This window comes from Somniosus microcephalus, chromosome 5, assembly GCF_052327205.1.
Source record: "Somniosus microcephalus isolate GS21.2 chromosome 5, FLI_Smic_1.0, whole genome shotgun sequence".
Lineage (NCBI taxonomy): Eukaryota > Metazoa > Chordata > Chondrichthyes > Squaliformes > Somniosidae > Somniosus > Somniosus microcephalus.
Window position 1 is genome coordinate 24,503,770 of NC_140991.1, and position 25,529 is coordinate 24,529,298.

Sequence of the window (25,529 nt, forward strand, 5' to 3'; positions counted from 1 at the left end):
TTAAATCTCACCGAATTGTGGTCACTGTCGCCAAAATGCTCTCCTACTGACACTTCCACCACTTGCCCGGCTACATTCCCCAGAATTAGGTCCAGTACCGCCCCCTCTCTTGTAGGACTTTCTACATGTTGGCTCAAAAAGCTCTCCTGGATGCACTTTAAGAATTCTGCACCCTCTAAGCCTTTCACACTCTGACTATCCCAATTTATATTGGGGAAGTTGAAATCCCCCACTATTATTACCCTATTATTTTCGCACTTTTCTGAGATTTGCCTACATATCTGTTCCTCTATCTCCCCCTGACTGTTTGGGGGCCTATAGTACACTCCCAGCAAAGTGCTTGCCCCCTTTTTGTTTTTAAGTTCTACCCATGTGGCCTCATTAGAGGAACCCGCTAATATATCATCCCTCCTTACAGCAGTAATTGACTCCTTAATTAATATTGCAACACCCCCTCCCCTTTTACACCCCCCTCTGTCTCGCCTGAAGATTCTATACCCCGGAATATTGAGCTGCCAGTCCTGACCCTCCCTCAACCATGTCTCCGTGATAGCAACAATATCGTACTCCCATGTGTTCAACAACAACTTCATTGACATACTCAATCATGCAACCCAAAACGGAAAAAAATAGTTGAGCACCACAGCTCGCCTCTTTTTTTAGATCTTATACACAATTTCCCTGTCACCACCACCTTCTCAAGGGCAATTAGGGATGGGCAATAAATGCTGGCCTTGCCAGCGACTCCCACATCCCATAAATGAATTTAAAAAAACTTCATGCATTTATAAATGTTAACAATTCTAACATAGTGCAGAACATCATGTCACATTTATCGTGTCTTGGATACAGTCACCAGATGGCAAGTTGTTGCACTCTTTTGTATTTGTACCAGTGTAATCAAAGTTCACAGTTTTATGTACAGTGCAAAACAACTGATGATGTGGTAGCTACTATAGAAATAGTTCATTTTGCAGACACGTGGCCCTTTTTAAGATTAGAAATGTAATTCCTGGCCTCAAGCATGAAGGGTCACAGACCTGAAACATTAACTCTGCTTCTCTCTCCACGGATGCTACCTGGCCGGCTGAGTGTTTCCAGCATTTTCTGTTGTTACTTAAGATGAGGTTGATTAACTTGAAAATCCCAATGTTATGTTGCCTATTGTTGAAGTAGGAAATGTATGGGAATTCACTTAAGTATGTCTAGAGTTTAATAAATGAAGTTGTATTTCACGTGTTGTCATCCTACACTAGCCAATCCAAATAGTCTTAATTAAGAAAATAATCTGCTAACAACCAAAGTATAGCATTGGTTACAAATAACAATTTAATTCTTGGCTTACTGCAGATGAAGAAACAAATGGAAACAGAAAGTTTCATTTCTAATCACTGCTTTATTCTCCTAATGTGAAAATATTCACCCATAATTTGCTGTCAAAATAACGGCGGGCTAATGGCTCTTGCTGTTATTTATGTACAAATGCTACAGCAACATTCACTCCCTCCACCACCGGCGTACCGTGGCTGCAGTGTGTACCATCTACAAGATGCACTGCAGCAACTCGCCAAGGCTTCTTCGGCAGCACCTCCCAAACCCGCGACCTCTTCCACCTAGAAGGACAAGGGCAGCAGGCGCATGGGAACACCACCACCTGCAAGTTCCCCTCCAAGTCTCACACCACCCTGACTTAGAAATATATCGCTGTTCCTTCATCGTCGCTGAGTCAAAATCCTGGAACTCCCTCCCTAACAGCACTGTGGGAGTACCTTCACCACATGGACTGCAGCGGTTCAAGAAGGCGGCTCACCACCACCTTCTCAAGGGCAATTAGGGATGGGCAATAAATACTGGCCTTGCCAGCGACTCCCACATCCCATAAATGAATTAAAAAAAACTTCAGGCGAGGGCAGATGCGCGATTAAACATGGAAATCCAAAAGTTGCTCTGAGATGTGTCACTCCACCGTTGGCTTTGTGAAAGTGGCGTCTAGCTGTCTGAAGTGATGCAAGGAGCTTGTCGTGGAGCCATTTAAGGTCCGTGCCTGGATTAGCTGTCAGATTCTTAACAATATGCTAAGTGTTGATTACTGCCAATGACCCTCTCTGGCATTGAAATTTAACTATTACAAATGTGGAGTCTCATTCCTTCAGGTTTTAATTCTTGGATATTTTTAAAATGTAATTTATAATGTTAATTTTTTTTTAAACTTATCCTTTCTGTTTTCTTTCTCTCAATCCAATCTTTCTTTCCCTCTCTTTATTTCTCTTTCTGTACCTGATTTGACATTGAATTTACACTTACTTCTCAGTCCTTGCGCTGTTAATTTCACAAACCTTCAATCTGATTGGTTAAGGGCATACACAGTTACTTGCCCCGTTCACTCAGGTCCCAGATGGCCGGTTTCCCTCGCTGCAACATTATTAGCTCACACTTCCAGCAACTTGCGGCACAAAATATATTCGAGATTAAATGGGCAAGGGCAAGTCTAACCAACGGCGGATGCCGTCCGCTGCCCTGCTACAGCAAATTATGGGCCAATATCAATATAATCATCACAACAGTTACAATAACTTGGGTTCTGAATCACAGTAACAGAGGACTGGCTGTTTTCAACTTACTATGAAGTAACTAAGTTCACATTATGACTTACGAAAGCAAAATACTGCGGATGCTGGAAATCTGAAATAAAAATAGAAAATGCTGGAAATACTCAGCAACAGCAGGTCAGGAGAGAGAAACAGAGTTCACGTTTCAGGTTGATGCATCCTGACCAGCATTTTCTGTTTTTATTTCACATTACAACTTCACGGCTTTAGGTAGGTTAAATATACTATCTCTCAGAATGACAGTCTTGAAAATTACACTGCATGTAATCTTTTGTAGTTGTATAGCAGTATTAAGGAACTATAAGCTTTCTGTTTAAAATTACGGTTTTAATAAAAAGGCTCGTGACTTCTTTGCTTCGGGAATAATTGGATTCTATAAAACAGAGGCTTTGAATTTCTAGGCCAATCTGTTTTTCAAAGTTTATACTTTGAGTTTACAACTTAAACCACAGGACAGATCAACCATTATTATATTTTATTTACTGCCTTGGCGCCTCTGGCTTTCAATCCACAGAAATTCCTGCATTTTACAATAATTTGCAAATATCAAACAAAATGAGTTTTAACCCTACCCTATTGCGGTGGATTTGCTCTAATTTTCCTGCATTATAGATGTGAACTGTTTGAAGATTGTAGGGTTATCTGTGCTAGTTCCATTTTCAATTGAGTTTATATAAGTGTACAATTTACATGATATATTTGACGACAGTTAAGTATTTTTCAGATAGTGCAGTGATTTGGTGTTGATTTAGTGTGTGTTGCAACTGGTGAACAAATGAACAAGTTCCTGTAATAACAGTTATGATTATCCAACAGGTAAATTAGTAAGGAGATAACATGGAACAGCAGCTTTTCTCAACTTCTCTGTTGAGTGGCATCAGTGGTTCTACATCTTCTGTGGATCCGGCTATCTTGTACAGCCATTGGTCTGTGTTTGCTGATGATGGAGTACCTCCAGTTGCTTTTCACGATGGCCCTAAACAGAGGTAAAGCCATTTAACTGAAGTCTTCAGGGATTGTTGAGTATTCAAGACAGTTTAGATAATGTTGTGGTGGGAAGTGCATTCTAGCTGGGATCAATGCAGTTCTGATGTACAGTATCTTAATTTATCACCTTTGAGTTTAGGTAGAATGTGTCAGTGTACTATTCAAATAATGCGACATAAGGACTAGGTATTGTAATATGTTACGCTGCTGTAGTAGGGGTACTCTTCTGAGTTGGGGTCTGAGGCATATTGTTCGGTGGAGTAGAGAGGGTTTATTGTACATTTAACTGTGGTATACAGGAAACTTTGGTTTATCCGGAGGTTGTATGTCCAGAAACCTCGATCTACCGGCAGAAATCAGGAGCCGTTTTGTTTTTTTTTCTTCTCGTGGCTTTTTTTTCAACAGTCAAAGTCTGTAAAGTCTCTCTGACGCTGTTGCTAAGCTACAGAGACGCTTCTAAGGTACGGGCTGACTGTTTAGAAGCTGTTGCTAAGCAACAGTGTTTGTTGTCAGATACAGAGATGAAAACCTCCGTATGCTTCAACATTAACGCTGGTATGTCCGGCAGTTTTGATAGATCGGCAACAGCTCGGTCCTGTCGGTGCCGGATATAACAAAGTTTCCTGTACCAGACCTGGGAATGCTAGATGTGGACAATATTCCTAATCTTGATGAGCACAAATAAGGAAGTCAAGTGGGAACTGGGAAGTGCAATGAGTTGGATACTGGCCTTTCACTTCTGAAACCTGAGTTTAAATTCAGCCCATCAAAGAAACAGATTAACTGGTAATTAATCACACTGCTTTTGGTATGATTTTACAATATGTAAAATGGCTTCCACGTTGCTTACATAACGGGCACTGTATTTCAAAGTAGTTATTTCTTTGTTAAGTGCTTTGAGAAGTTTCAATAAAGAGAACATTGTAGGAACTGGGGTTCCTAGCCGAAGAATTGAGATCGACTCAGAAAATCAAAAACAATAAAATTTAATGAACAAACGAAGCTGTACAGGAAACTGTAGGATACAATGCACATAGGTCTGGTCTGCTTGAAAGCCTCTCTGGAAACTGCTAGCAGGTTCCGAGCTCAACTGCTAGCAGGTTCCGAGCTCTGACGTCATCACGTTCTTCCCGCCGTTGAGAGATCACGCGACGGACGGCATGATGTCATGACGCGGAGTACAGGAAAGAAGCCCTAGTACAGTTAAAAGATACATTAAAGGTGCAGCCCCCAGCTGTACTACATTGCTGTAAAAGGAATTATATACAATTGTCCGTAATCCTCTGGTGGTTCCGCCACATGCGCCCCCCCAGAATTGCTTTTAACAGAGAAGGTAAGGCGAGAAGGGGGTCTTGCGAGTCTGTCCGACCGACTGCGATACCCCGGCAGCTGGAATGGAGCGCTAGAAGACGAACTGGCCGTTGGCTGTGGTTGGGATGACGCCGCAGGCAGAGGAGAAGAGGAGGCCGGCTGTGGTCGACCCGGTGAGGCGGGCACTGGCGACTCGGCAGATGACAGTGGCTGTACTGGACCGGCAGTCGACGGTGGACGACCATGACGAGGCGGCTGAGCGGAGACGACTGGTTCGCTGAGATCCAGATGCGCCGGTTTCAACCGGTCGATGGAGATGTGGTCAGGCTTACCGCCGACGTTGACTGTGAAGGACTTGTCACCTGACGAGATGACGCGGAACGGACCTGTGTAAGGCGGTTTGAGCGGGTTTTTGCGAGCATCCTGCCGAATGAACACGTATTCTGCGCTCTTAAGATCCACCGGGACATGGGAGCGCTGCAGGTTATGATGCGACGTAGGCACTGGGATGAAATGCCTAGCCGCTTCCTGGTGGCTGACGAGCTGGGGACCAGGGTTCTGTGTGAGGAGGAAGAAAATCGCCAGGCACTCTGAGTGGTTGGCCGTAAACCAGCTCTGCTGAAGAAGAATGCAGGTCGTCCTTAGGCGCCGTGCGAAGACCTAGCAGCACCCAAGGGAGCCTGTCCACCCAACTAGGCCCACGGAGACTAGCACGCAGTGCGGCTTTAAGGGACCTGTGGAATCTTTCACACAGACCGTTCGCCTATGGATGGTAGGCGGTGGTACGATGAAGCTTGGTGCCCAAACCTTGAGCTACGGCGTTCCAAAGCTCAGGTAAATTGAGGCCCCCGGTCGGAGGAGATGTCAGCCGGTACCCCAAACCGAGCTACCCACGACGAGATGAAGGCTCTGGAGACGTCTGCTGCTGTGGTGGCAACCAAAGGAATTGCCTCTGGCCACCTGGTGGTGCGGTCTACCACGGTGAGGAGGTGAGTGTACCCGCGAGAGGAAGGGAGAGGACCAACCAGGTCCACGTGCACATGGTCAAATCGACACTCCGGAACCGGAAAATTGGCGACTGGGACCTTAACATGGCGTTGTATCTTGGACCTCTGGCAACTCACGCAGGTATTGGTCCAGTCACGGACGTCGAGATGCATGCCCTTCCAGACGAATTTCTTTGCCATGAGTCGATGTGACGCTCTCATGCCAGCGTGTGACAACCCGTGGATAGTTTTGAAAATTCTCCTGCGCCATTCGACTGGAACGATTTCGACTGGAACGATTGGACGTGGGACGCCCATCAAGATGTCACACAGGAGTGTGGTCCCTGCGGCCTGGAAACTGACATCAGCCACTTGTAAGCTGGAAGGTGCGGTCCGGTATGCCTGCACTTCAGGGTCTGCCTTCTGTTCTTTTGCCAAACCAACATAGTCGACTCCCAGGTGTACTGCGTGGAGCTGGGCGTGGGAGAGACAATCCGCCACCAGGTTGTTTTTGCCCGAGACATGTTGTATGTCGGTTGTAAATTCAGATATGTACGTAAGATGACGTTGTTGCCGTGCCGACCATGGTTCCGTTGTCTTGGCCATCGCAAAAGTAAGTGGCTTGTGGTCTACAAAAGCCGTGAATGGGCGTCCTTCCAGTAGGAAGCGAAAATGGCAGATGGCCAGAAACAATGCCAACAACTCCCTATCAAAAGTACTATACTTGCGTTCGTTCTTCCGCAATTGGCGGCTGAAGAAAGCCAGTGGTTGCCATGTGTCGTCGACCCACTGCTCCTGTACTGCCCCGATGGCATAATCAGATGCGTCGGTGGTAAGGGCAATGGTTGCGCCCGGAAGGGGATGTGCCAACATGGTCGCAGCAGCCAAAGCGTTCTTAGTGTCGAGGAAAGCCTGGTCCATCTGGGGTGTCCAAGATTGGGTCTTTGCCCGATTTACCTCTGAGGGCCTCGTACAAAGGTTGCATCAGCAATGCTGCCTTGGGGACGAACCGATGATTAAAATTTGACCATTCCCAGAAATTCCTGGAGGGCCCTGACGGTCTGAGGAAGAGGGAACGAGGTGACTGCTTCCACCTTCGTGGCCAGCGGGACGGCGCCTTCTGAGGTGACTCTGTGTCCCAGGAAATCAATGCTGTGCAACCCAAACTGGCACTTGGCCAGGTTGATAATAAGGCCATGTTGGCTGAGACAAGAAAAAAGGTAATGTGTTCTTTCGTGCTGTTACTGGCATTAAGGATGTCGTCTAGGTAGACGAAGATGAACGGCAGATCGCGCAACACGGAATCCATGAGATGTTGGAAGGCTTGTGCTGCATTCTTCAACCCAAACGGCATACAAAGGAACACAAAGAGCCCGAAAGGTGTGATGACGGCAGTTTTGGGGACGTCCTGAGGATGCACGGGCACTTGATGATAGCCTCGGACGAGGTCTATTTTGGAAAAGATGGAATTCCCTGCCAGATGGGCAGAAAAATCCTGAATGTGAGGAATTGGGTACCGATCCGGTGTGGTAGCCTCATTCAGGCATCTGTAGTTGCCGCATGGTCGCCATCTGCCGCCCGGCTTAGGAACAACGTGTAATGGCGAGGACCAAGGACTATTCGAAATTCAAATAATACCCAGGCGTTCCATTGTATGGAACTCCGCCTTGGTGGCCGCGAGTTTAGCAGGTTCCAGCCTTCAAGGTCTCGCATAAACGGGGGATCCTGTCGTGGTAATGTGGTGCGCCACACCGTGCCTCGTGACTGAAGAAGAAAATATGGGCCTGGTGAGCTCCGGGAACTCACTGAGAAGACGAGAGAACTCATTTGGAGATGGGACTGCACAGGCAACTGACCAAGACATCGCGGTGCTTCGGTGGCAGGGGACCGAGTGAAAAGTGGAGGCACTGATTAGCTGGCAGTGTCAGATGTCGACGAGAAACCCGTTTGCGCAGAAGAAATCTGCCCCCAGGATGGCCTGTGAGACTTTCGCCATGGTGAACTCCCAAACAAAACGTTGGCCACCAAAACTCAACTTGACCCTACGCTTTCCGAACGTGCGAATGGCCGCACCATTGGCTGCCTCGAGGGGGGGACCTTGACCGCCGGATTGAAGATCTAGCTTCGACGCTGGTAGGATACTGCACTGGGAGCCAGTATCACAGAGAAAACGTCGCCTTGACAGGGAGTCTGTAATGTATAGGAGTTTCCCTGCGGACCCGACAGCCTTCGCAACTCCGGCGCGTCCCTTAGGCCTTATTGATCTTCTCAGAAACCGCTGGTTTGAGGTAGGTTTTTTTTTTGGTGAGAAACTGCAGGGCGGACGGCAATTTCTGGCCTTCGCGCCGAAACGAGCGTGGTATGCACACCAGCCTGCAAGAGGAGGAGTCGGATTTGCTCTTGTGGGGGATGGGCGCCTCGTGGCTGCACAAGATTGTTGTGAGACGGTGAATATTTTATCCACTTCCGCGGCAAGTTCAGCACAATCCGTGATCGCGGAATTGGCCAAGGCCGTCTGTACTGGCTCTGGTAGTTGACAGAGAAACAGCTCGCGGAACAGAAAACATTGCGATTCCGAGCCCAAAAGTGTGAGCATTTAGCTCATGAGCTCTGATGGTTTTGAGTCCCCGAGGCCGGGCATGGAGATAAGTCTGCGAGCGCGCGCCGACTTGGACAGACCGAAAATCTGCAGTAAACGTGCTTTTAAAGCTTCGTACTTGCCATCGTTCGGTGGACTCTCGAGGAGGCTGACGACCTGCGAAGCCGTAGCGCTGTCGAGGGCGGAGACCATGTAATAATAACGGGTCGAATCCGCTGCTACTCCCCGGATTGCAAATTGGGCTTCCGCCTGGAAAAACCACGCGGCCGGTTGTTGCTCCCAAAATTGCGGCAGTTTGAGGGTGACGGCGTTCGTGTCCATGATGTAACTTCAACGAAAATTGTTCGAAGAAATCGGGGTCACCAATGTAGGAACTGGGGTTCCTAGCCGAAGAATTGAGATCGACTCAGAAAATCAAAAACAATAAAATTTACTGAACAAACGAAGCTGTACAGGAAACTGTAGGATACAATGCACATAGGTCTGGTCTGCTTGAAAGCCTTTCTGGAAATTGCTAGCAGGTTCCGAGCTCAACTGCTAGAAGGTTCCGAGCTCTGACGTCATGACGTCATCATGTTCTTCCCGCCGTTGAGAGATCACGCGACGGACGGCATGATGTCATGACGCGGAGTACAGGAAAGAAGCCCTAGTACAGTTAAAAGATACATTAAAGGTGCAGCCCCCAGCTGTACTACATTGCTGTAAAAGGAATTATATACAATTGTCCGTAATCCTCTGGTGGTTCCGCCACAACATCACTGTTAAGAATCCTGGTATAGTGCTTTTGCTTTTTACACTCACACAGATAATGCACTGAAAATGAATACTGATGACATATTGCACACAACTTTTCTCAAATGCCTACAATTTTTCCTCTGCTAAGTCCAAAAATAAATCCCAAAACATTATCTTGGGGGTGTATAGCCAGTTCTAGAGAATAATAGTGAATTTGCATAGAACACTGGTATGGCCCTACAAGGAGTATAGTGTATAATTATGATACTACAGTTGGAACATCCTTGATGTGACATTGGTACAGAGAAGGCCAACTAGGCTGATGCTGAGATTGGACACGAGTTACAAGGAGAGACCAAAGAAGCTGGGATTGTTTACGCTTGAGGCTTGTGAGACATTGTTAAAGTTTTCAAATTATTAAAAGTTATAGCTAAACTCTAACCATGGGCACATACTTGAGCTCAGAAGACGACCAGTTTAGATTTAACTACTTTTAAACAGGGTGGTGAAGGCATGAAACAGTCTGCCCAGGGAGACAGTGGAGACATGTAGTGGCGACAAATTCAAGAGGTAGCTAGATTTGTTTTGACAAAGGAAAATATTCAGTAGCTTAAGAGATAGTAGAGCCTTTTTTTCAGATGGACCACAGTGGTCTCTTCCGATCCTGTACATTTCTATGTTGCAAAAATTTCTGGATATTTTTTCAAAAATAGAAACTGAAAATGTGAAGTCCTAATATTTCAGTAGAGTTTCTTTTCAACTGTATAAAATATAAAATTCTAGGCCAGGGAAAGAAATGCAGATTAATGTTATAATAAAATTAATGTTCTTATTTCAGAGCCCAGATTAGTTTATCAGATTCTGGAAATACACCTGATTTATTTGGACTGGTCTCCAGCATACTGGATGAGCCTGATAAACCAGAGTCCTTTTCTGATTGGTAAGTCAAATTTTACTAATCTTTAGATGCACATTAAATTTAGGCTGCTTCTGGTACATTTCACTGCTGTTGCGTTTTAAGTTTTGTAGTTGTGTTATAAATTTGAAAGTGGCAGTTCACATTTAGCATTTGTAGGCTGGAGTTATGCTGCATTTAGTATGACTTAAAACCATTATGATGGCCTCCTAGAGGGGGTCTTGTGGGTGCAGCTTTAGTGTGCTCAGTAGGCTCCTAGGTTATACTGTCACTTTTGTGTTGACGTGCACCAAAACTTCCTTGCATTGATGTAATGCCGTATATCTGCATCCTGAACGACCTGTTCTTAGAACTGTTCTGCAGTGGTGGTTCAGGTTATGTTGCTGTAGAACTTTCCCTGTTGATATTGTAGAGTGGTTTTCATTGCAGTCAGAATCACCTAAAAATATTTTATCTGTGCAAAGTACTGTTGCAAAGTACTATTGTGCTTCTTGGAATTTATACAGTCCTTTTCTTTTAGCAGCTGCTATCATGAGAAACATAAGAGAACTGTTTATTCTTGATGTATGTGCTTCTTTGGCAATAGCTTGACTATTGTATTACTGGAAGACGAGTAAAATGTAGGATGTACTTACTATCTGTCAAAATCTGTCCACACTGTATGCTCCAACTAAATAAACTGACAATGTTTGCAAAATTTATGCTGATGCATTATAAAGCTAATGTCTTTCCGTTGTAATTGTTCTGTTTCCTGCAGGAGTTCATCTTCTAGGTTGTTTCAGTCAATTTGGTCTACTGCAAATGGGGATGGTACTGGAACAGCTTTGAAAAACAACATGGAAAATGGTAGAATTTCAAATAGTATGGGCATTTCTGAATTCTATGAAGAAAACTCTCAGACATTAGCTGAAAAAGGAAAATTTGATGAACTTGATCAGGGTTTTCAAGGTTTTAATCTTTCAGAACCATGGATGTCCATGATTACTAAGGATACCAATCAGTGTGATTCTCGACCCAGTGATGTTTCCTCTGCTGTGAGAAACAATACTGTGGCTCATAAAGAAAGGTTTTCCTTACAGGCCAGGGAATTTGATTGCTGCTTACGAGATTATGAGGAAGCAGAGAGGGGCGTTTCTGATTTTACTACACATAGCTTCCGTAATAATTGCAGTAGTAATAACACAAACACGCGCAAGGAGCACTACAAAACTGACCGATTTAGAGAGAATAAATTTGCAACATTTGACATTAAAGATCGCAGCCGGAATTCTGAAAATAGTTACAGCTCACATGTTGGTGAAATGTGGAACAAAGTGTTGCAGGAAAAACAACCAATTCAAAAAGGATATGAAGATTTCAGTGCCAGTTCTCTTAAAAATAGCTCTTCTATTTCACAAATGAACTTCCATGGGCAGAGGTTTGCCAAGGAGAATGGCTTTGTTGCTGACATGAACCGAAAACCTGCTTCAGACTTTCCAAAACAGGAAAACCGTACTCGTATTTTACGAGGCAGTTTTGAGAATCAGTGTGAAAAGCTGCATCAGAATTGTTTAGATGGTCTTCCTAGGTCATCTGAGTATGTTCATTTGACAAAGATTATGCCACAGAGTAGTGAATATAGTCCTCATTCTTCCCAAAGCAGCCTTTTGTGGTCTGATAGCAACATGCTGAGCCCCACCATTGAGTCTAGTCCAGTATTTAGAAAAGATGGGAATATTGTTTCAACAAGCTCGCAGACATCAACTATTGCCGCTGTAAGTAGCGGGTCTCCAACACAATTGCCAATTTCTGGTGTCCTTCAACCTACCTATTATCCGCCAGCAGCTCCATTGGAATCCTTAAGGCAAGGTGGGTGTCCAAAGTTTCCTAGCAATAACATTAATGATTGGGGTTCATCCAGTGCTGGTGTTCAGATACAAGAACAAAACAAGACTAGTACAACATTGCAGATTGAATCTTCTGCTGCCAGAGATGATCAGTACCGAAAACAGTCTACTGGCTTTGGTACTAACTGGACACATCACAATGTTGGTAATGATGAGCCAGCCAAATATTTCAGATATCCTAACAAACATGGACACAATGGTGGAAACAACAGGGATGATAAAAGAGGACGGAAAAATGGGTATCCACATCCTTTGCAGTCTGGACCTTTTGGTCAAAATCACCAACAGTTTAATAGTTACCGTAGAAAACAAGAACATGATGGTAGCAATTTGTCTGATTTCATTAATCATTCTTTTGTACCCCCATTCCCATTCATGATGCCCGATTTTAAGCAAAGTCAAAACTTTTCCCAATTTGGTCCACATGGATTTTCTTCAGCCAGTTTTCCGTCGTTTCCTCCTTCAGCATTTCCATTTCCTGAACTAATTGACTTTTTTCATTACGACGATTTTAATCAGCTGCATCCTTTTATGAATGACCTTTTTGGTGGAGATATGACCGCACCCTACTTTGGATTTCCACCACCTTTTTCTAAATACAGACCTATGAAGAATCGTAGTGGCCCAGCAAATGAACTTCACATTCGACTGGAGGAGTGTTATGAGCAGTGGCGGGCTTTGGAAAAAGAGCGGAAAAAGGTAAAGACACAGGAATTAATCTCCACTTGTGATTGTGTTATTTAAGGTTATTTCTTGTTTTTGCACATGCCAGAATGAACCACTAAATGATTTCCAGGAAAGACCATTGCAAGGTAGTCAAAACAGGATGCGGGAAAGGGGCTGTAAAGGTAGAGTTTAAGACAATTTACATAAAAGAATATTTCTTATTTTACCAATCTACTTACAGCAGTTTAAAATAAAATACCATTTATTTGCGATAGTTTGGTTTGGCGAGATTTGCAAAGATGACTTTAATATCACTGTCTGTAATTTAGCCTAATAGGCAAATATTATTAATAAAAGTATTGCATAAACTAAATATTTTTCAAAGTGCATTGATTTTGAGAACATTATGACATAATTCCAGTGCTGCTTAAAGCATTTTGAGATTAGGCACACTAGCTAGTTCTCACTGTAATACTGAGCTAATTAAAGCCATAGTAACATTAACAGGCACCAGTTCCCTTTCATTACAGTGAAAGTTAATTTCAGATACTTCAAGTACTTTTATTCACAACCTCCAGTAGTTTAAAACTTATTTGCAGTCCTGTAAGGTTCATGTAAATATAGTGATCTGTTAATGCTTGGCCTCCTTATGTCCAAATATTTTAAGTCATTTTTTTAATTGCTATATGACTATTTAGTTTGGTTGGAATTGCATCTAATTAATGTCAATCTACAGAATGCCACATAAGTGAAATGTTTTATTGTACAGTCACTGGATGGCATTGAAATGAGTTTCATCATTGTCAGTACATTATGCTACCAATATACTTACTCCCTTTGTTCATGTTTTCACCACTGAAATCCAATCTATGCTTAATATTGTGAAGAAGTGAACAAATGGTATTCATTGAACTACGTTGACCACATGGCATTTCTTATTGTGGTGGAAAATTGCTTCTGAGTTAGAACATTGCTCTTCTCCTTGGATTTAGATTTGAATCCAGCCTAGACAGAATCAAAATCCTAGTTTTCTGGCCTTAAGTAAAATAAGTGTGTACTGTTCTTAAAATCATAGTAATTACAGCACAACAACAACTTGTATTTATATAGCGCCTTTAACATAGTAAAACGTCCCAAAGCGCTGCACAGGAGTATTTTAAGACAAAAAATTTGACACCAAGCCACATAAGGATAAATTAGGGCAGGTGTCCAAAAGCTTGGTCAAAGAGGTAGGTTTTAAGAAGCATCTTAAAGGAGGAAAGAGAGGTAGGCAGGGAATTCCAGAGTTCAGGCGCCTAGGCAACAGAAGGCAAGGCCACCAAAGGTTGAACAATTATAATCAGGGATGCTCAAGAGGGCAGAATTAGAGGAGCGCAGATATCTCGGGAGGTTGTGGGGCTGAAGGAGATTACAGAGATAGGAAGGGGCGAGGCCATGGTGGGATTTGAAAACAAGGATGAGAATTTTGAAATCGAGGCGCTGCTTAACCGGGAGCCAATGTAGGGTCAGCGAGCACAGGAGTGATGGGCGAACGGGACTTGATGCGAGTTAGGACAAGGGCAGCCGAGTATTTGATGATCTCAAGTTTACGTAGGGTGGAATGTGGGAGGCCAGCCAGGAGTGCGTTGGAATAGTCAAGTCTAGAGGTAACAAAGGCATGGATGAGGGTTTTAGCCGTGGATGAGCTGAGGCAAGGGCGGAGACGGGCGATGTTACAGAGGTGGAAGTAGGCGGTCTTAATTATGCTGCGGATATGTGGTCAGAAGCTCATTTCAGGGTCAAATATGACACCAAGGTTGTGAATAGTGTGGTTCAGCCTCAGACAGACGTTAGGGAGAGGGATGGAGTCAATGGCTAGGGAATGGAGTTTGTGGCGGGGACTGAAAACAATGGCTTCAGTCTTCCCAATATTTAATTGGAGAACATTTTGGCTCAGAAGGAAGCGAGTTGATCCATTGCCAGTGCAATCCCGACGTTGGAGCAATCTATTACTAATCCTATTTTCCTGCTTTTTCCCTGTTCCCATTAATATTTTTCTGGCGATGATCTAATTCCCTCTTAAATGTTTTATTGATATGACTTCAGTAGTCACTTGTAGTAATGCTTTACTTAGCCTAATAACACTTTGCATGAATTTTTTTCCTAACCTTCCCTTTCTGTTTCTAGCACTAAAGCTAAATTTATATCCCATTATTTATTTACAATAGCAACTTCCATTTATATAGTGCCTTTAACGTTAAAAAAAAAAAAACCCCATAGAATAAGCATTTGGAAAACATGCCAAGCCAGAAATGAAGGTATTAGTAATGATCAAAAGTATGGTTGAAGAGATGGAGAGGTTTATGTAGAGAATTCCAGAGAGTAGGATGCAGAGGCTGAAAGCCTTGCCATCGTTGTGAGGTGAAAGGAGGGGGGATGCACAGGAGGTAAAAATCATAGAAACGGACTGATTGAGAGAAATATAGCGCTGGAGATTAGGGGCAGGATTTTCATTGGGCCGTGGAGGTGGGATGGGAGGCGTGTGGGGGGTTAAAATCCCGAAATCGGGGGTCCCGAACCCATCCCACACCCAACCCGCCTCCATGCCAGTTTCAAAGGAGGCGAGTACCCGACCCGCACTGGGACCCGCCTCCCCGAGGCAGGAAGGGGATTAGTGCCAATTAACTGCCTGTTAACAGATAGTTAACAGGCAGTTTTTAGCCTAATCCCTATTTTTAATGTTGAAGTGTGGGATTCCCGACGGCTCCAAACCATGCCAAGTTAGAGGAGGCGGACCGTCGGGATGAAGGGCTTGGAGGGGTCGAGATGTCCGATGTTCAGGTGAGTGATGGGTGCATGAGTGCAAAGGTAAGTGTGTTTGGTGTGTGTAAAGTGTTTAAAGAAGTTCTACTAATCTTTACTTACCTTTACAGCCTTCCTTCCTTCAGGCCTCTGGAGCCCCTCATCTCACCGGCACAGAAAGCAGAATGGCCGCGAGCTGTCAAAAGTTGTAGCATTCAGTTTTCTGTTCCGGGGAGATCTCTAAATCATCCTGAGAGGAAGGAATTAACTTATACAGATTGTCAGTGTTTGACAGCTTCAAACAGCTGTGAAACATAGAAACATAGAAGATAGGAGCAGGAGTAGGCCATTCGGCCCTTCGAGCCTGCTCCGCCATTCAATGAGATCATGGCTGATCATCCAAATTCAGTACCCGGTCCCTGCCTTCTCCCCATATCCCTTGATCCCTTTAGCCTTAAGAAATATATCCAACTCTTTCTTGAATATACTTAATGAACTGGCCTCCACCGCCCTCTGTGGCAGAGAATTCCACAGGCTCACCACTCTCTGGGTGAAGAAATTCCTCCTCATTTCAGTCCTAAATGGCTTACCCCTTATCCTTAGACTATGACCCCTGGTTCTGGACTCCCTGGCCATCAGAAACATCCTTCCTGCATCTAGTCTGTCCAGGCCTGACAGAATTTTATAGGTTTCGATGAGATCCCCTCTCAATCTTCTAAACTCCAGTGAGTATAAGCCCAATCGACACAATCTCTCCTCATATGTCATTCCTGCCATCCCAGGTATCAGCCTGGTGAATCTTCGCTGCACTCCTTCCATGGCAAGAACATCCTTCCTCAGGTAAGGCGACCAAAACTGCACACAATACTCAAGGTGTGGTCTCACCAAGGCCCTGTACAACTGCAGCAAGACATCCTTGTTCTTGTACTTGAACCCTCTTGCTACGAAGGCCAACACACCATTTGCCTTCTTAACCGCCTGCTGCACCTGCATGCTTACGCTGATATTTCATCTGTCAAAAGGTCTTGACAGATGGAATGTCAATTTGTGACGTCATCTGTTGTCGGGTAGCCCTTAATTGGCCTGCTGAGCCTGCTGGGCGGGCTCAACAAGGTCAATCAAGTCAAAATCGCGTGGGTTGGCTAGAACTCGATGGAGGCGGGACTACAACCCCGAAAGCTGTAGTCCCGCCTCCTACCCAACGACTCAATGAAAATCCAGCCCTAGATGTCAGACAAAGACATTTGATAAAGGTGGTGGAAAACTGGGTGTCATTGGTGTCTGTGTTTGTGGGTGATGTCTTTGGTGGGCAGCGGGAAAAGGAGGAGAGCAAGGATAGATGGTGGAGATTACAATGTGGTGGAGGGAAGAGAAACTGTTGCTAATGCTGTGGCTATATTCAGAAAGGTAATACAAGAACCATACAAGGGTGGTCCCTGGAACTGGACAACAGAGAAACAGCATTGGAGATGGATGGAGTGGTCAATCATGTCAAATGCTGCGGAGAGGTTCAGGACAAGGAAGGATACTGCATCATTAGTCACAATCAAAGGGAATCTTGTTTATGGCTTTGGAAAACACTCACCATCCAGGACAAAGCAGCCCGCTTGATTGGCACCCTATCCACCACCTTAAACATTCACTCACTCCACCACCGGCGCACCGTGGCTGCAGTGTGTACCATCTACAAGATGCACTGCAGCAACTCGCCAAGGCTTCCTCGACATCACCTCCCAAGCCCACGATCTCTACCACCTAGAAGGACAAGGGCAGCAAGCGCATGGGAACACCATCACCTCCAAGTTCCCCTCCAAGTCACACGCCATCCTTACTTGGAAAAATATTGCCGTTCCTTCATTGTTGCTGGGTCAAAATCCTGGAACTCTCTCCCTAACAGCGCTGTGGGAGTACCTTCACCACATGGACTGCAGTGGTTCAAGAAGGCGGCTCACCACCACCTTCTCAATGGCAGTTAAGAATGGGCAATAAACGCTGGCCTTGCCAGTGATGCCCACATCCCATGAATGATTATTAAAAAAAAGACATTTTTGGTGCTGTGAGACTGGCAGAATCCAGACGGAAGAATTTGAGTAAGAAATTATGGGAGAGTTGAGCACAGAGCTATGAAGCAATGACATATTCAAGGATCTTGAGAGTGGAGAGAAATTGGCGATGAAGTGGCAGTTGGTGAGAGCAGAAGGGTCAAATTTGGGTTTTGAGCAGGGGAAGAGAAAAGGGAAGGTTCCTTAGGCAATGAAACAGTACTCCAACTGTGACCTAAGCAATGTTCTGTATAGATTCACTATTGACTCTTTGCATTTATAATTAGTGCTCCTATATTTAAGACTCAGGATGCCATTTGCCTTTTTTTTGTCTTTTCTACCGTAAACCTTTTTAGAGATCTGTATCTGGAGTTCTAGATTTTTCTGCACCTCTATGTTGAGAATTTTTATCTTATTAGGGTATGTTTCCATTCTCATTTTCCCAAAATGTACTAACTGAATTTACCCACATATCTGCAGTTCACTACAGTATTCCTCATAGTTTGCCAATTCTCTAATTTGTAACATTAGCAAATTTTGATATTCCTCTATGCTCATGTCCAGATCATTAATGTTCACCGATGATGTGAACCTATTCATCAAAACTTTCTCCACAAAATTGTAATGGACTCGCCAGGAAGACAAATTTAAAACATTGATCTCATTCTTCACTTTTATTTCATTTTTTTATTACAGACTGAAGCTGAGCTTGCAAGAAATTTTCCTGGAAAGCGAGTGTCCAGTTCAAACAATACTCCTATTCCTCGCCTGCCTTCCAATCCCTCAAGAGTAGATCGTTTAATTGTTGATCAGTTACGTGAACAAGCTAGGGTAGGTTTGCTATGAGGAGTGTTTGTTTTGTGTTTGATTTCTTTACCACAGTTTGTTTTCGTTGTTTTGCCCATTCTCTTAGGCCTAATTACACAGTTGAATATTAAAATATAAATTTCAAAAAAAAATTATTTTAAACAACTCAATTAAAATACGCACTAAGTATTTGTTAACTAAACCACACCATAATTTGAAGGCCTTAGATTCTACCCAATCACACACTATTATGCAGTAGAAAGGATAGGGAAACAACCTGATTATAGGCCACTGCTACTGCCTGTCAACTGGGTATGAAAGAGGTAATACACAAGTATTTTCTTCATTCATTTTCCTTTCCTTGCTGTGGCCACAAAATTGTAGAATTATGGGCACAAATCTATTAGTAAATTTAGTAGTACAACAACTTGTAAATACCAAGTACTCTTTTTAATATTTAATTTAATTTTGGAGTTGGTTTCTCTTTTTTTCCTTCATTTCCCTCGACCATGCAGGAGAGCAGGGAGGCGAGTTGCTTTGAGGTTTCTGCCAAAACAACCGAGATAGATGTTAGGAGGTGCGAGAGGTTGTCTTTGTGACAACTCTTGTGTCGTTTTTCCCCCCAATATGCTGTAAATGGTTTGCTAAGAATCTCCCACATTGAACTGTATAATAGTATAGCAATGTGCCTATAGAACCTTTCTATTAGTGTTTTTTCTAGTGAGATTAATATCTACAATCTTGCTCTTTAGTTTAATTGGAAAATTATACTAAGATACTCAAGAGTACTGGAAGCATTAACTTTATCACAAACAAAGTGACCAAGGTGAATAATTCACACCAGGAGTTTAGGCAAACTCATCTAATTCTGATGCAGATTTTTTATTTAACTCCATATCTGATACTTATTGTTTTTTTAAGAATATTATTTATCAAAATATATGTACTGTACATGTTTTTATGCTACATGTTGATTTTATCGCAGTGATTACTTGATTTGTTTATGCTTTCACTGAGCTACCAGTAGAGCTTCCTCACTCCTATATGCTAACATGCATACAATGTGTTGCTTCTGAAGAAAAGCCAGAAATGTCAACTCTGCTGAATAATGTTTATTATAATTTATTATGTCATTGGATTTATATACTTCACTCCCCTGCAAAAATGATTACGTAAGATTATTGGGAATTTTAGATTTTTCTTTTCCACACTTCTCTAGTTTCACTTGAGCTTTATCCTTAGAATGAAGTAACTGCAGAAACATGTAAGACTTGCATCCTACATGTTATTAGAAGTACTTTATTCTCTGTTATGTGTGTCATGCCATAACCTTCAAGTACGTGCACGTTAGCAAGTCTCATCACAACCAGCTAACCAGTAAAATAAGATAAATATATTCAACTAAGTTGCCTTGCATCTCTGATTATTTTAAAGGGAGCTATCAGTACTTAATGGTACCTTTTCAGTCACTGATTTGATGATTTAGAATTGTTGGTTAGAGGGAGCCTGGGCGAAGACAGTTTGCAGAGCTGTTCTGTCATGTGACATTATGAATGAGATAAACTGTGGATGCCAAAAATATGAAATAAAAACAGCAAATTCTGTAAATATATAGCATGTCCATCTGCATTTGAAAAGAGGCATACTTAAGTGGGACCCTTTGTCAGAATTGCCATCCTCATCAGTCTGACAAAGAGCCCCACCTGGATCATTAATTCACTTTCTTCTTTTTAGATCCTCATGCACCTGCAGTATGTTCCTAACATTCTCTGCTCTTATTATGAATAGGCTCAATGAATTATGGGGGGGGGGGCAGATGCCCTTCATAATAAGATCAGAAGATACATCACAAGATTCAATATTTTGGGATTTTTTTTTTGCCCATTTATCCACAGGAAGGATTTGGAAAAAATTTACTTTTAAATGTTGGATTTTTAAATCAAAGTGGTTGAAATGCTGATGAGAAGTTTTTATGTTGTTTCCTCATTGATGGTAAATAATATGTACAATGAAACCTGTAAAGTAGGGACACCTAAAGGACTTGCATCAGTTGCCCTTTATTTGCCAGTGTCCTGATTTTCAAAATGGTCATTGTATGTACAGTAAACCGGATATTCCGGGATTGGCTGTATCTCCTGCAGCGTTCCTTTTTCTTGCCCTCATCTGGGATCGTGCCTACTTGTGGAGCCCTGCTAGCAGGATGTGATTTCAGTTCATTCTCTATTTGTTGTGTTTCCTAGTTCATGGCCATCCCAAAGTCTTTTTCCTTGTCTTTAAATATCTGTTCAGTAAGAAACTGCTCGTAAATAACAAAATTACAATCATAATAGAATTACAGTTTGAAATGCTCATCACAAGACTGACTAACGTCATCTATCACCAATCAAATAATACTTGGTCACACAGTCTTCAACTTAATGAGAATGTGAATGATGCTTCTGTATAAAATACAACTGCACGGATGGTCTCCATCTTGGTGACAAAGAAGTCCATGAACTCCTCGCACTTGTTGTTAAGAGATGAGAGTGGAGGAGGCAGGGGAGAGGATTTAAGAAAACGGTTTGTAGTGAAAAGAATCCGTGGGTTATCTTTGCATTCTAGGATGATCCTGGATGGGCCCTTCGGAGGATGTCAAGATAGGCACGGAGGGAAGCTGCAGGCTTATTTAAGAGAGAGTAAAGCCTGGGATGGTGGCAGGATTGGACCCCTGGGGTCGGGGATCGGACCCCCTCCCCGGGGATCGAACTCCCTCCCTGGGGATCGAACTCAGTCACGGGGTCGGGGATAGGACCCCTCTCGAGAATGCGACTCACCCCCCCCGGGGAACAGACCCTCCACACACCCCACTCTTCCCACTCCCCTCCCCCCCGGATCCAGCACTTGCCTGTTGCTGCAGTGTCCTGGTCAGCCAGCGTTCTGCGCCCAAACAGGTAGGCTTCCAGGCGGGAAACCCGCCCATTATGTCACACACACGCTGTGGAGTTAAACTTCACAGTGTGCAGGGTTTCCCGCCATCTACCGGGTCACCCTGCTTCGTGCGGGTGGGAAACAGGAAATTCCCGGCCACTGTGTTGGGAAGCGGCAGCAGGAGGATTGTTGTTTTGAGGGCGCTCATTACCAATTGGGCTGCGGGCAGTAAACAGTTTTTCCCCTGGGATTTTCAGGATGCTACAGTCCTGTTTCCACTCGGCGGAGCCAGTGAAATCTCCTCATTCTGTTTAAATCAAGAAAGACAACCTACTGATGTGAGGAAGGGTACCCTGTTGATTATTTTGTATTATTACGCAAAGACAAGCCATAATGATTGAGCTAAGTGAATCCGATCATCATTGTTTTCTGTGAATTAAAGCAGCTTGAGAAATGGGTACAATAGACTAGTGGCTATGCTATTGGACTAGCAACCCAGAGGTCACATGTTCAAATCCCACCATGGCAAATTGTGAAATTTAACTCCATCAATCTGGTAATTTGTGGGCTGGCACTAGAAATTAACAATGATTGTCATGAAAACCCAACTAGGTCAGTTAATGTCCTTCAGAGAAGGGATGTTGCCACCCCTACCTGGTCTGGCCTGAATATGACTCCAGTCTCAATATGTGGTTGACTTTTAATGCCACTTTGAAGTGACCTCCACCACCTTCTAAGGGTAACTAGGGATTGCCAATAAATAGAGCTTTGCCAGCAATGCCCATATCCTTAGAACAAAAATAAAATGATTTGTATCTGGCCTTGACTCACCAAGTGTTTTCCTGGTTTGTTTTTAAAGAGACTGAAGAAACATACATGCCAAAGATACGGATATCCAGTTTAGATCCAGTATTGTTGCAACCCTGGGTTACACTGTTGTATAGTTAGATATTGGACACATTCCCAAGATGCTCAGAACGTTTATGGGAATGACTTGCACCACTGTGACTGAGAGAATATCTAAGACAAGACCCAACATTTATACTAGGTTAGATGAAGAAGGCCCTTTTGCAAATTTAGAATCATAGAATCTATGCCTGTGTTGACCAATAGAAACCACCTTAGCCACGTAGAATCATACAGCAGAGAAGGAGGCCAATCGGCCCATCGTGCCTGTGACGGCTCTTTGGTAGAGCTATCCAATTAATCCCACTCCCCTGCTCTTTTCCCATTGCCCTGTACATTTTTTACCCTGCAAATATTTATCCAGTTCTCTTTTGAAGTTACTACTAAATCTTCTTCCACCACCGTTTTAGGCAGTGCATTCCAGATCACAACAACTCACTGTGTATATAAAAAAAAATTGTTTCCTCATGGCGATTCTGGTTCTTTTGCCAATCACCTTAAATCCGTGTCCTCTAAATACTGACTCTTCTGCCACTGGAAACAGTTTCTCCTTATTTACTTTATCAAAAGCATTCATGATTTTGAACACTTCTATCAAATCTCCTCTTGATCTTCTCTGCTCTAAGAAGAACGACCCCAGCTTCTCCACATAACTGAAGTCCCTCATCCCTGGTACCATTCTAGTAAATCTCTTCTGCATCCTCTCCAAGGCCTTGACATTCTTCCTAAAGTGTGGTGCCCAGAATTGAACATAATACTCTAGCTGAGACCTAACCAGTATTTTATAAAATTTTAGCATAACTTCCTTGCTTTTGTACTCTATTCCTCTATTAATAAAGCCCAGGATCCGTAAGCTTTTTTAACCGCTTTCTCAACTTGTCCTGTCACCGTAAAGGATTTGTGTACATACACTCCCAGGTCTCTCTGTTCCTGCACCCCCTTTAAAATTGTACAATTTAGTTCGTATTGCCTCTCCTTATTCTTCTTACCAAAATGTATCACTTCACACTTCTCTGTGTTAAATTTCATCTGCCATGTGTTTGCTCTTTTCACCAGTCTGTCTATATCCTCCTGAGGATTGTTTACTACATTTCCGAGTTTTGTATCGACTGCAAACTTTGAAATTATGCCCTGTATACCCAGGTCATTAATATATAATCAAAAAAAGCAGTGGTCCCAGTACCGACCTCTGGATATTTTGTATCCATGCTGCCACTGTCCCATTAATCCCATGGGCTTTAATTTTGCTAACAAGTCTACTATGTTGTACTTTGTCAAATGCCTTTTGTAAGGCACAACATCAACTGCACTGCCCTCATCAAATTTCTCTGTTCATTAAAGACCTCAATCAGGTTAGTCAAACACAATTTGCCCGTAACAAATCTGTGCTGACTTTCATTTATTAGCCCATACTTTTCCAAATGCCATTAAATTTGTCCCCAATTATTGTGTCTCAAGTTTCCCCACCAGCGATGTTAGGCTGATTGTAGCTCTGGGTTTATCCCTTTCCCATTCTTTAAACAGGGGTGTAATATTTGCAGTCCTTCAGCACAACCACCTCACCCCGCCCCACCCCCCGCAGCCCATCCAAGGAGAATTAGAAGATTGTGGCCAGAGCCTCTGAAATTTCCACCTCAATTTAGTCTCAATCTTCCAGAAAGTCAACAAATTCTTCTTTCACCTGTTCATTTCCCCAAACTCTGTAATCTTCTTCACGTATTACTCGACAGCGATTTAGATGAAATTCCATAGAAGTCTGCTGAAATGGTATTTGAGACTGGTAAACAGAGATCAGTGGCAGAGATAATTTTTTCCAAGTTACTCTTTGAGTAATTGGAGACCAAAGAGAAACTTTGTGGAGAAGTACCTATCATTGCGGTTGTTAGCATAGAGTTCTATTCTCCTTTAAGAAAATTTAACATGTTGACTGAGAATTGTCTAGAAGTCTTTCTAGCTGATGTTATAATTGCATGGCAGGTTTTGACTTTGCTTGGCAAAATGGAACGTCTCCGTAGTTCGCCTGTTCATGCTAATATATCTACAACTCTCAATTGCCATTTGGAAGCCGTCCATGTCACGCAAGCACGTCGTAAAGATGAAATAATTAATGCTGCAAATCGTCAGAGACAAGGGGCACCTCGCTACAATGATGACAAAGGTAAGCAGTTATTCACAATAATATTAACTTCTGGTGATGATGACTAGAATTTAAACAAAAGAGAATTGAACATTCCATTGTTAAAATATCTTCCTTTCTTATTTGTTCAATTTCTCATACAAATAGGACATCACTGTCATCCCATGTGGCAAAATCATCTAAGAATCCTAACCCTTTAAGAAACATTGGCCCCGATATTCCTCCCCTCACTGCATTTGGGCATATCAGAGGCTAAGGTATTCTTACAGTTTATTTTTTATTCGTTCATGGGATGTGGGCGTTACTGGCAAGGCCAGCATTTATTGCCCATCCCTAATTGCCCTTGAGAAGGTGGTGGTGAGCCGCCGCCTTGAACCGCTGCAGTCCATGTGGTGAAGGTACTCCTACAGTTCTGTTAGGGAGGGAGTTCCAGGATTTTGACCCAGCGATGATAAAGGAACGGTGATATATTTCCAAGTCAGGATGGTGTGTGACTTGGAGGGGAACTTGCAGGTGGTGGTGTTCCCATGCGCCTGCTGCCCTTGTCCTTTTAGATGGTAGAGGTTGCGGGTTTGGGAGCTGCTGCCAAAGACGCCTTGACAAGTTACTACTGTGCATCTTGTAGATGGTACACAATGCAGCCACGGTACGCTGGTGGTGGAGGGAGTGAATGTTTAAGGTGGTGGATGGGGTGCCAATCAAGCAGGCTGTTTTGTCTTGGAGGGTGTCGAGCTTCTTGAGTCTTGTTGGAGCTGCACTCATCCAGGCAAGTGGAGAGTATTCCATCACACTCCTGACTTGTGCCTTGTAGATGGTGGAAAGGCTTTGGGGAGTCAGGAGGTGAGACACTCACCGCAGAACACCCAGCCTCTGACTTGCTCTTGTTGCCACAGTATTTATGTGGCTGGTCCAGTTAAGTTTCTGGTCAGTGGTGACCCCCCAAGATATTGATGGTGGGGGATTCGGCGATGGTCATGCCGTTGAATGTCAAGGGGCGGTGGTTAGATGCTCGCTTGTTGGAGATGGTCACTGCCTGGCACTTGTGTGGTGCGAATGTTACCTGCCCAATCCTGAATGTTGTCCAGGTCTTGCTGCATGCGGGCATGGACTGCTTCATTGTCTGAGGGGTTGCGAATGGCATGGAACACTCTGCAGTCATCAGCGAACATCCCCACTTCTGTCCTTATGGTGGCGGGAAGGTCATTGATGAAGCAGCTGAAGATGGTTGGGCTTAGGACACTGCCCCGAGGAACG

General features: G+C 43.6%; 1 protein-coding gene across 2 annotated transcripts in view; it reads left to right on the forward strand.

The window, feature by feature from the left end:
- Window positions 1-25,529, forward strand: part of LOC147116957 (meiosis-specific coiled-coil domain-containing protein MEIOC-like) — a 101,470-nt gene that overhangs the window by 64,771 nt on the left and 11,170 nt on the right. For both annotated transcript variants that reach the window (XM_085987450.1, XM_085987449.1), the window contains 5 exons: window positions 3,426-3,595; window positions 10,066-10,167; window positions 10,901-12,728; window positions 18,215-18,349; window positions 24,116-24,296. In XM_085987450.1, coding sequence (XP_085843576.1) covers window positions 3,447-3,595; window positions 10,066-10,167; window positions 10,901-12,728; window positions 18,215-18,349; window positions 24,116-24,296 — 2,395 coding nt within the window. In that variant the 5' untranslated portion in view covers window positions 3,426-3,446. The remainder of the gene's footprint in view (window positions 1-3,425; window positions 3,596-10,065; window positions 10,168-10,900; window positions 12,729-18,214; window positions 18,350-24,115; window positions 24,297-25,529) is intronic.